Source organism: Bos indicus x Bos taurus, chromosome 11 (genome assembly GCF_003369695.1).
Source record: "Bos indicus x Bos taurus breed Angus x Brahman F1 hybrid chromosome 11, Bos_hybrid_MaternalHap_v2.0, whole genome shotgun sequence".
Lineage (NCBI taxonomy): Eukaryota > Metazoa > Chordata > Mammalia > Artiodactyla > Bovidae > Bos > Bos indicus x Bos taurus.
In genome coordinates, this window is record NC_040086.1 from 105,054,484 (window position 1) to 105,066,160 (window position 11,677).

Sequence of the window (11,677 nt, forward strand, 5' to 3'; positions counted from 1 at the left end):
GCCACTCCTGCACAGCCAGGTGCCCCCTCCAGCCCAGGCGGCACCACTTTGCCACCCGAGCCCACTAGGATCCACAGACAAAAATGTGACTGGGGACTTGGCACTGGGGGCACCTGAGTCTGATGCCCAGAGGCTGACCGATGCCCACTAACCGTCCCAGCAGAAGTGACGAGAAACAGCTTGCAGAGGGACCATCCCAGCCCCTCAGGTTCCCTCGCGGTGCCTCATGAAGATAGCCCTTTGCAGCACTGGGGGCTGGAGGGAGGGGGCACTGCAGGCACGACAGCAGAGGGTGGGGGGCAAGGAAACACCACCAGCAGAAGGGCACAAACTTTATTAGCTTCTCTACGAGCCAGGCTGGACATACAGCTCCTCTCCCAGATGGTGACCACCCACCCCCCGCCAGCTCCCCGGAGCCATCCCCGCAGCGGGATGGACCCCGGGGGAGAGGAAGGCAGTGTTCTGCACCCCACTGAGGGCGGGGAGCAGGGAAGAAAAAAATCAGAAGCAAACACTTTGCAAGGTTTTGTTAGTTAGACAGCAGGTACGATGAGAGGGGTTCCCGGGCGGGCCTCCCGCCCATGTTCCGCTCGGCCGCGTGGAGAGAGCCGTGCTGGCGCCGGTGGTCGAGGGGACCAGCCGGACGAGATCAGCCGGAACGCACTGATTTCGAGGCTTTATGTTCATTTTGCCCTTGGCCCCTTCTCGATCGGCTTCCCAATGTCCTTCCCCCGGAGCTTCAGGCCTGAAAGAGCCACGGGCCGCCACTGACCACTGCAGCTCCCACTCTGGACTTCAACGCACAGGGCAGCTCCTCAGCCTCCGAACCCACTGTCCCTGGGGCACAGGCTCCCGTCCTCTGGAGGGGGCGGGGAGTGCCATCCTGGCCCTGGGCTCTCACCCACCCCAGGACTAGTTCTCACGTCTGATTCTAAAGAGCATGTGCCTGCCCCTCCTCGAGGGGAAAGCACAGCCCCTCCCAGGACCAGGCTTCCGCTCGGAGCCATGCTGCTGCCAATGCTGGGTGGGCCGCACGGCGGGGTGGGGAGACGTGAGGGGGGGGCGCCCAGAGACAGCATGCTCCTGGGAATGTTCTTCAGGCTCTGGAGGATTCCGGGGCCCTCAGGGCCTTCCTGCACCCTCCTCACCAACTGCAGCCAGGAGGGGCAGCCACCCTGCGCCTGGCCAGGCAGTGAAGGCCAGCAGGACACTTACCAATGGCTCTCTCGATCTTGCCCAGAACCTGGTTGTTGGGAATGGCCCGGCCACTCTCGTAGTCCGCAATGACTTGCGGCTTCTCGTTGATTTTCTAGAGAGAACGTGTGTTTGCCCGTCAGCTCCAGGCGGTGGTGGGAGACGGACACAGCCAGGGGAGGGCCTCAGGCTCCGCACGGCTGTGTGCAGGCCCAGGGCTAGAGCAGACGCAGCTCGGCAAGTCCTGGCTGACTTGTGCGGGCCCTCAGACGTCTTGGGGCTCCCCGGGCCCGCGCCCGCCTGCCCGGCTGCGGCTGGAGGGCCCGTGCGCTCACCGTGGCCGGGGTCCCAGGGCCCACGCCCGCCTGCCCGGCTGTGGCTGGAGGGCCCGTGCGCTCACCGTGGCCGGGGTCCCAGGGCCTGCGCCCGCCTGCCTGGCTGCGGCTAGAGGGGGCCGTGCGCTCACCGTGGCCGGGGCTCCCAGGGCCTGCGCCCGCCTGCCCGGCTGCAGCTGGGGGGCTGTGCGCTCACCGTGGCCAGGTCCTTCTGCGTCAGCCCCTTGCCCTCAGAGGTCTCAGGGCTCCCGGGGCCCGCGCCCGCCCGCCCGGCTACGGCTGGGGGCCGTGCGCTCACCGTGGCCAGGGCTCCCGGGGCCCGCGCCCGCCCGCCCAGCTGCGGCTGGGGCCGTGCGCTCACCGTGGCCAAGTCCTTCTGCGTCAGCCCCTTGCTCTGCCGGCCCTGCTGGATGACCTTGCCGACCTCCAGGGTGACCCGATCGTGGTGCAGCTCCTCGGTCTCCCGGTCCAGCTTGGCCGTGTTCTTGGTGATCGAATGCTGCTTGTTCTGGCCGGCGGCCCCTGGACCGTGCAAGGCAAGAGCAAAGGAGAAGGTCTGCAACAATCCCACAGGTGAGCCGGTTCGGAATGGAACCCGGCCCCACAGGCGCCCTGAGCCTAGCAGACAGGCTCAGCCAGGCCACCCAAAGTGGGGACACCCTCACAGACCTAGGAGCACTGAGCCCAGGACTTCCTCCCAGCGACAGGAAGTGGGTGGGAGGACCCCTCCTGATTCATGCCAACCACCGCTGCTCCAACAGGACCCTCACACCCACCAGCTCTGCAGACACCCTAACGACCGGGGAACCCAGACACTCCCCGGTCCCACAAGTGGACATATAAGTACCTACATTTCTTAGAAGTCTCCACATCTTCTCCTCGTCTCTGAGCCGCTAAGATGGCCTAGAAAATTAGAAAGTGTTTTTGGTCAAAATTAGCTTTCCGGTACCTGGCCAACCCCAGTTTAGGCTGCTGCTGCTAAGTCGCTTCAGTCGTGTCCGACTCTGTGCGGCCCCATAGACAGCAGCCCACCAGGCTCCCCCGTCCCTGGGATTCTCCAGGCAAGAAAACTGGAGTGGGTTGCCACTTCCCTCTTCAATGCATAAAAGTGAAAAATGAAAGTGAAGTCGCTCAGTCATGTCTGACTCTTAGCAACCCCATGGACTGCAGCCCACCAGGCTCCTCCGTCCATGGGATTCTCCAGGCAAGAGTACTGGAGTGGGGTGCCATTGCCTTCGCAGTTTAGGCTACTGTCAGCCAACTGATAATGCCTCATGCTTTTCAAGCCCTGGCAGTCAGGCTCTGAAGTCACACCCTGAAGCGCCCTGCTATGTGCCTAGTGCCTGATGTTTTCTCAAGGACCGACAAGCAAATGCCGGCTTTAAGCCAAAGCTTGTCATACAAATCCCTCTACGTCCAACTGTCCAGGCAACTCTCAATAAACTTCTGCTCAAGAAAACAGAAACAGCTCATGACTCTGCTGTTGAAAAAGACAGGCAAGTGAGTCCTTTTAGAAACCCACACTGGAAATAGACTTCTCTACGAGACTCTCCTGCAAAAGCCGGAAAGAACGTTTGGCCTTCCTCAGCCAAACTGGCTCCTAATAAAATACAGCACATCGCACAAGGCCTGTGGCCCTTGCCCCAAACGCTGGCAGAGGCAGCGCTACCCCTTGATCCACAGTGTAGAAAACGAATGTAACATATTTCTTAAAGTTTCTGACACCTTAGAGACACGGCTGTGGGGCATTCTAAGTGTGACATGTTCACAAACGTTTTCTAAAGCTGTTCACGTGATTCCTAGCTTGTGGCTATTAAGGTTCCTTTGAAAAAAAAAAGAGAGAGAGACTGAACTTGGTTTTGACCAACTGGAAAGTCCTGGGCAGGTCGATGAATGCTAGTCAGCAGGGCCAAAGCCCGTCGTGGCCCAGAGCTGGCACTGCGTGTCTAAGGCCGGCCCAAGGCTGCTGAGAGTAGAAAGGAGCAGGGCTGGAGACTGACCTGCCCGTCCCAGCTTCCCTTACAGCGACTCACAGGGGAACCCGATGGATTCCCAGAGAACCGTCTGCCCCAAGTGCCCTCAGGGCATGCCGGCTACTCTGGCAAGATGGGGACACCAGGGTCACCGCAAGCTGAGTCCTAGGCCAGTCAGCCCAGGGCCAGGGACTCCCTTCGGCCGGCAGTGTGCTTCAGTGGGCTCCGCGGGCGGCCTCGGACTGGCCGGGCACCGGGCAGCCGGCGGAAGAACTCGCCGGGGCGGTGGTGCCCGCCAACCCTGCCCGCGTCCGATCGCTTCCCAGGGCCCGCCACTGACCGTCCTCGCTGACAGCCTCGGCCCAATCCCCTCCTCCACCCGGGTCCCGCAGTGCCTGTCCCGCGGGCCCGTGTCACAGCCCGAAGCCGCCTCGACGCCCCCGGCCCGCCCCGGGGCCCCTCTCCGCGCCCACCCGGTGCCCGATCCGGCGCCGGGCCCACTGCCCGCCCACGGCCTTGGGTCCCAAGGCCCGCGCCGCGCCCGCACCTGCTTGGACTTGGCCTGGGCGGCCGTGGGGCCCTTTTTGCGCAGCACCGTCACCGTGTCCCAGTCGCTCTCAGCCATGGCGGGGCGGGCAGGGAAGGCGGTCCGTCCGGCGGCTCCGCGGCAGCTGCTCGAGACCCGGCGACGCGACGTCCCCTCGTCGCTGGGCCGCTTCCGGCGCCCGCTGCGGGCCCGCCCCTCCTCCCATTGGCCGGCGACTCGGGGGGCGGGTACTTCCCTCGGCTCGGAGCCAATCCGCGCCCGGCTCGTCTAAGCAAGACCCCGCTGTGCGCGACGTGGGGCGGGAGACGGAGCGGCCCGGACGCGTGGCCGCTGGGGGGCGCTGCAGGGGCCGGGGGAGCTGGGGGTGGCTGAGGCGGGGACGGGGGCCGCTGGGGGCGCTGAAGGGTGCAGGGGCCGCGGGCGCGGAGGCGAGAGGAGGAGGGGTGGGGCGAAGGGGAGCCCGGCTCGGGAAGGCGGTGCAGGGTGGCCCCCGAAACCAGGTGGGGGCCGGGACGAAAGGAGGAGTACTGGCCGGGGAAGGGGAAACGCGAGTGGGGGGGGGGGGTCTGTGCGAGAAGCGGGGAGAGGGCGGAGGGGGCGCAGGTGGCGGGAAGGAGGGAGATTGGCGGGGACGCGGCCTGGCCCCTCGCGGGCAAGGTGTGCGCGCGAACTTGATGCAGGGGAAAGGTGGCCTCGTCGATTCCTCTGTCGTTGACGTTCGTTTCTGTTTCCTGACTTTTTTGGTCACCTTGCACGCCAACTGAAGTTCTATTTCTCGGGGGTTATTATCAAGCGATACAAAGATGGTGGGGGCCAGGGTGGATGCAGGTTAGGTGGGGCCTGAAGCAAATATATTTTGTGGGAGGACGCAAGGAAATATGTAAAATTATTAAGACAAAATTAGTTATACAATATGTTTTTGCGTAACGTATATTTTGAATAATGTATACATAACTTTACAGTATAATATGAATGTATACATAATGTAATGAATGCTATTTTACGACAACTAATACAGTTATTTTATGGTAATCTTGGATCATGAGAAAATAAGTCAAAAATTGACAAATGCCGCAAGCATCACAAAATTCAGAAAAATAGCCTTGGTGTGAGTTAATGAATGCATCTTTAATGCCTTTGCTTGCATTTTTGTCCGCATTCTCATTGAATGCCACATCATGACTTTGCAGAATTGTTTTCTGGAAAGAACAGTTCAGACGTTGCTTTAACCTGTTAGATCAAAGTTAATGTTGACCTTGGTTTGGGTAGCGCTCCTGGCTTAGCATAGATGTGCTCTGTTTGCAGCATTCCTGTAGGTTTATGCTCCACAACAGAGGAATTCTAATACGCGTGTAGACACCACTCTGGCAGACCACAGGCAGATGGAGAGCATGGGAGGAACTCACTCTCATGGGGAAAAGGGGCAGTCAGGGAGCGCTGGGGGTCCAGTGGAGGCTTCCCATTGGCTGGACTGCTGAAATCTCTGACAGACTGAGCTGTGCGTGGGGTAGGGGGCCAACAGAAGTCTCCTTCCTCCCGCCTGATGCTGAGTAGAGGCGCCTCCCCAGTGGGAGATAGACAGAGATCTCTTCCTGTTTAGAGTAACTGACGCACCTGGTGGGGGTGAGCACTTCCCCCAGCCTGAAGCCTCCTGCAGGTGTGGTTTCTGTAATTAATTCCACATTTCCCCCTTTCATGAAGATCTTTTGTCAAAGTATCAGTGATCAAGAGTTGGGATCTCGGGACTTCTCTGGTCATCCAGTGCCTGAGACTCCGAGTTACCAGTACAAAGTGCCCGGGTTGGGTCTCTGGTGAGGGAAGTAGATCCCACATGCCTCAACTAAGACCCAGCACAGCCGAAGAAATTAACTTAAAAAAAGATGAGAGGACCTCCCTGGTGCTCCAGTGGCTGAGACTCCATTCTTCTAATGCAGGGAGCTCGGGTTCAATCCCTGGTTAGGGAACTGGATCCCACGTGTCACGATGCGACTAACACCTGGTATAGTCAAATCAAGAAATGTTAAAACTAAAAAGAGGAGGATCTCTGTATAGTGGTGTTCTGTCCCTCAGTGCCAAGGACCTTCCCTGGTTGGCACGTCCCTCCCATGTCGGTCGTGGTCGAGTCACTCAGCTGTGCCTGACTTTCATGATGGACCGTCACCCGCCAGGCTCCTCTGTCCATGGGATTTTCCAGGCAAGAATACTGGAGTGGGTTGCCATTTCCTTCTCCAGGGGAATTTCCCAACCCAGGGATTGGACCCGGATCTCCTGTATTTCAGGCAGCCTCCTGCATTACAGGTGGGTTCTTTACCAACTGAGTCACCAAGGAAGCCCCACATCACTTCCCATTTTGGAGGAAAAGTAAACAAATGAGGCAGATGGCATCTGAGTGAGGAAGAGCACAGTAGGGAGAGCTCTCAGCACTCCTTTTACAAGTCCATGCTTAGCCAAGGCTATAAGCACTAGGAATTATCTAGTGCTAAGCTCGCATCATCGTATCAAAAGTGAAAGTCACTCAGTTGTGTCCGACTCTTTGCGGCCCCATGGACTGTCCGTGGAATTCTCCAGGCCAGAATACTGGAGTGGGTAGCCTTTCCCTTCTCCAGCAGATCTTCCCAACCCAGGAATCAAACCGTGGTCTCCTGCATTGCAGGTGAATTCTTTACCAACTGAGCTATCAGGGAAGCCATCGTCTTATTAGAAGTGTCATTTTTTATAAAGTTTCAACAAACAATAGATGCAGAACTCGAGTATATTGAGCAGAATTAAAAACCACATAATAGGGACACCCTTGGTGGCACAGTGGATAAGAATCTGCCTGCCAGTGCAGGGGACACGGGTTCAATTCCTGGTCTGGGAAGATTCCACGTGCCACAGAGCAACTAAAGCCCGTGCACCGCAACTGCTCAGCCCGGGTGCTGCAGCTCCTGAAGCCCTCGGGCCTGTGCTCAGCAGCGAGAGGAGCCACTGCAGTGAGAAGCCCGGGCGCCACAACCGAGAGCAGCCCTGCTCACGGCAACTAGAGAAACCCCGCGCTCAGCAGCAGAGACCCAGCACCACCACACAGAGATGAAGTATTTTTTAAAGAAGCATACAATAAACCCAATTTGCAAGACGGTTCCACATCAGGAGCCCAGAACTGCAGGAATCCAGCCAAATAAACGAAAAAGACAGCTGGTTATCAGGTGACGGTGCTATAGCCAACGTGCCTGCTCTTTAATTTTCTGTCATTGGGTCTCTACTTCCCCAGAGGCCTTTAACCATCGAAGGAAGAGGCGTTTGCTATTGCAGACACCTGCTCGCTCAGCAAGCAGGTGATCACAGGTTCGCTGGCGCTCACTCCCATCCATGGGAGGAAGGGTCTTCCTACAGAGGCAAAGCCAGAAACTCTTAACGCCTCCTGCAAAGTTCTCACTTAAGGCCGTTACAGAGGTTTAATGGGACCGATCCATGTGAGGCTTCTCTTCCATTACGCAGGGAGAACAGGACAGTGAATGTAGCAGGGCACACTGTCCTGTCTTCTCCAGCTATCACGACGGGAGGCTGCCCGAGCACAGCAGCCATTCCCCAGACTTCCACATGTGAAGGTGCACGCAGGGGACATGTGTGCATAAAGCTCCCACACGAGTGATGGAATCTGTGAATTCCTTCACTAGCTCAGAGGCACTGACGTTACTCAGCCAAGTTTCAAACAGGTTGTCACTGTCCACTTTAGTAATTATGTTATCAGCAAAAGAGAGACTATGTGGAAAAGCCGAGGAGTTGCAATTCAGGGTGTTAGAAGTGTGACCGACCATAGGCAAATCCAGAGAACAACATGGAGGAGAACTTGCTTTTATAGGGGAAGGGGGAGCTGGCAGGGGCTGTGATGACCAGAAAGGTGACTGGAGGAAGTAGGATTCTAGTGGAGGCTTCCCATTGGCTGGGCCCCTGTTTTCATTGGCTGGGCTGTGGGGGTGGTTGAGGGTGCCCAGGGCAGTTTCCTTCCTCCTGCCTGATAGTAAGTAGAGGCACCTTCCTCTCTGGGGTAATTGGCGTCCATGGCAGGCACAAGGGCTTCTCCTACAGCCCAGTCCCAACTCCAGCTTTGGCTGGCAGCGGCTAAGTCATGTCCGACTCTTGTGACCCCATGGACTGTAGCCTGGCAGGCTCTTCTCTCCAGGCAAAAATACTGGAGAAGTGAAAGAAAATTACTGTAAGTTTGTTAAGGTTCATGAAGGGCATTCTTTGGTCACCTCTGAGTGAGAGTGGATGGACAAATGTGGCTGGATTGTCTGTTGAATATAACAAGATGGAAAAGGTTGATTGTGACGAAAGCGTTGTCAAATTTGCAGATACTAAGACTTGAAAACAGAAACCGATCCATGATGTTCTTTATTACTGTGAACAGTGGGCGTGTTGGAGTGTGCATTCCCCTCTTTTTTGAGAAAACACATTCATATAAAGAAAGTTTTGACCCATCACTTTCCCCTTTCCTCTACTGTTTATTGAGTGTACTTACTTTTCACTTTTTACATGACTGTGTGCATGAAGTTCAGCAAGACGGCGTTCCCACCACTAGCTCTTCTTTTCAGGCCACTGTCATTACTGAACTCTCGGTCCTCCGGAGACGGGGAGCTGAAAGATCCATTGGGCATCCCCAGTGGGGACTGCAAAGGCCAGGTGTGTGGGAGGAGAGGGTGGGCTGTGGTCTCTGGGGGCCGAGTGGCTGGACCAGGAGTGGAGGAGCCCAGCAGCTTCTCCAGAGCCCTGGCGGCCACCTCTTTCAGCTGCAGAACGTAGCCCCACCTAGACTGAGCCAGGTACAGGGCCTCTGCAGGTGGTCAGGGGAGGAGAGGGCCCAGCAGGAGAGGGTGGCGCTGCCAGGGATGGGCCTGGGTTCAGTGGAAGCTAGGAGGGGTGGTGGACAGCTGGCAGAACCAGGGTCACAGGTCCCAGCTGGGCTGTAGACTGCTGGGTCCTGGACAGGAGGGAGCCCCATGGAGGAGGGTGGCCGTGGTGGGGCGGGAAATGTCTGCTGCGGAGGGGTCCTGGGAGATCCCCACGGGCCAGCCGCAGCCTCTCCGACACGGAGCTGGTGGGTCTTAGCGTGAGCAGAGCCATCTTAGGGTTTCCGGGTTCGAAGTGAGGCAGTGGAGCGAGTTCCGCCCAGGTAGCAAGCAAGTGCGGGTCCTAGGCGGGAGGTCCCGCCGGCGTCAAGGGGCAAGGGCCGCAGTTCCGGATGAGGCCGGCAGGAGGCGCGCGCGGACCGACCGCTGCTCCCCAATGAGCCCGAAGGGGCCGCTGCCCTCCAAAGATCCACACCTGGGGGAGGACAGGAGCACAGGAGGCTAGTCCCACCAGGGGTGGGGGAGAGGCCCACTTAACACAGGGCAACCAGGAGAGAGACCTTCTCTATCTTGAGACACTAGCGGGCCTGGGCTGTGTCCAGCGCCTGGCGGGGGGAAGGCAGCTCTTCCCCGCCACCTGTGAGCTGGCGCAAAGACCCTGGGGCCAGGTTGGCCTGGTGTCGGGAGGCTGTGGGTGGTCAGGGCAGCCCTGGCGCCTGTGATTCTGCACGTGAGCTTGTCTCCCAGGTCTGCAGTTCTGCATGTGGGGTGGGGTCCATTTTCTAAGAATCTGGGCAGAGCTTGTCTCTAAGTGGGGGAATTGGGGGTGATCTTTGCCTTCTTGGCAATTTTATGTGTTTTCCAGAGCTTCCAAAATGCTCTTCTGTTGTTTAAAACCAAATGTTTTTGAATAGGTGGTACCATGAAGTGGTTTAAAAACAGTAGGTGTTCAGAGAAATTGGCCCCTCCCCACCTCCCACCATGTCAATTACTTCCTCCTGTATCCTTCCCAAGTCTACAGAGAATACAAAATACAAACGGCCATGGAGACCCTTCTCTCCCATCTCGGCTTACGGAGGACGCTGCACACATTGTCACCTCCTTGCACCTCTTCTGCACCTGGGCGTCAGTGGGCGTGACTGGCTGCTGTGAAGTCAGCTGCCGGACCTCACCACCCCCTTCTTTCTCCTTTTTTGGAGGAGGGACAGCGTGGGCAGTGTGCTTCCAGGCGGGGGAACGGGGGAGCCCCTTGTGGCTGGCGCTGGGGCAGGGGAATTCTGGGCAGGACTGGAGGCTGGCCTTTCTGGAACCCCCTCCATCAGGTGACTACACAGTGAGAGTGAAACTGGCTCCTTTCAGAAGCTGCAGCCCTGGGGTGACCTTCAGGGCTGAGCTCTCAGGACAGGGAGTGGGTTGTGTCAGGAGGCTGGCTCTACCAGCTCCGGGCTCTGCTCTGGGGACAGCTTCAGGCACAGGGGCGCAGCCCACATCCAGGGTTCCAAGTGGGGGCCTATGTTGACCCTCCCGCCTCAGGGCTGAGTGCTGTTCTCCCAGAAGCCTGGGCGTAAAGGACAGGAGGTGCGATGTCCAAGGAGACCGGCCGTGCCAGTGAGGAGCAGAGGTGCCCTGGGCATTAGGAAGTGTCCTGGGGCGCTGAGGAGGGCCTGGGAGAGGAGACCCCAGGCGGCTGAGCAGGCGCCAGGGGCCAGGGAGGGGCCTCGGGCAGAGTAGGAGGTGGCGGTCGCACCGTCCCCAGGGGTCTGCAGGCCCAGTGAACGGCAGATGGGGCCTGTCCTGCCTGCTTGGGAGAGCTGAGAAAAGCCAGGAGCCACAGCAGCTTCGACCCGGGTCTGTAGCCGGGCCCACACCTCTCTGGGGGCACCGAGGTGAGGGACAGAGGCCCCAGGCCACAGCCCTCAAGGGAGCAGGCAGATGATGCAGGCCCCGGCAGGGTCCACTGGGGCTGTCCCAGTCACCTCCCGGAAGGCTGCCTCAGAGACTGAGTTTTGCTTTCTTTTGGCAGGAAGGAACCTGCATGGGAATCCCCTGCGTTGCTGGACGACCAGAGTGAGTCATCTCTTCCCAGCCTGCCAGGACCTAGATGTCACCTTCTGAGCTGGTGGCGGGTGTGGGCTGGCCGCTTCTCCGTCAGCAGCCCCTCCCTGCCAAGGCTCCGTCTGCCCGGTCTCTCCAGGACCTGCTGCCAGAACCACGCACACGCACACACACACACACACACACACACACACACACACACGCACACTCTATGTATTGATCAGTGTATGCAGGGAGACCCTCTGAACTGGCAGTCTGAAAGATAGGAAAGCATTCTCATGCTGGAAGCCTCTCTAGGACCTTCAAGATTAGCTCAGCTCTGTCAGTGCCAAGGGCTGCAGGCAGCCGCCTTCTGGGGAAGCAGGACTTTCGCCCAGGAAACCTCCTCGGGAGGCAGGGTGGGCTGATGGGGCCCTGAGCCCAGCACCTTCGCTGTCCCAATGCTGGAAGGGGGAGTGAGGTCTGAGCCTCCCTGGGGACGCACTGCAGAGGCAGGTGAGCGACTCCCAGATTTTACCCTGAAGAAAGAGGGGTGCTGCTATGGGGAACCTCATGGGACAGCCTCGGCCCCCCAGACCCCAGGAGAAGAGACCTCCTTACCCCTGAGAGCTCCATGAGTCATGAGCCTTCAGAGAAAGGCTCACGGAACCCACAGGAGGGGACGGTGGGGCAGGGATGCTCAAGGCAAGTGTTAGCCACTCAGTCCCGTCCGACTCTCTGCAACCCCATGGACTGTAGACTGCC

At 58.6% G+C, this 11,677-nt stretch overlaps 1 protein-coding gene across 1 annotated transcript; it reads right to left on the reverse strand.

The window, feature by feature from the left end:
* Nucleotides 1–317: 317 nt before the first annotated feature.
* EDF1 (endothelial differentiation related factor 1) lies at nucleotides 318–4,227 on the reverse strand. Its single transcript, XM_027556890.1, has 5 exons — nucleotides 4,050–4,227; nucleotides 2,381–2,432; nucleotides 1,891–2,051; nucleotides 1,216–1,309; nucleotides 318–745 (listed from the first exon to the last, which is right to left on the reverse strand). Exons 1-5 carry the CDS (start codon nucleotides 4,125–4,127, stop codon nucleotides 684–686), a joined length of 447 nt encoding a protein of 148 aa, XP_027412691.1. The 5' UTR covers nucleotides 4,128–4,227; the 3' UTR covers nucleotides 318–683.
* Between the last annotated feature and the right edge of the window lie 7,450 nt (nucleotides 4,228–11,677).

What these genes read in the sequence shown, in the direction of transcription:
- EDF1 (XM_027556890.1), bottom strand. Translation starts at nt 4,127, where the DNA reads ATGGCTGAGAGCGACTGGGACACGGTGACGGTGCTGCGCAAAAAGGGC. An exon ending in TGTGGAGACTTCTAAGAAAT is followed by an intron (nt 2,052 to 2,380) that starts GTAGGTACTTAT and finishes TGCACGGTCCAG; the next exon opens with GGGCCGCCGGCCAGAACAAG. An exon ending in CAAGATCGAGAGAGCCATTG is followed by an intron (nt 746 to 1,215) that starts GTAAGTGTCCTG and finishes TGGCTCTTTCAG; the next exon opens with GCCTGAAGCTCCGGGGGAAG.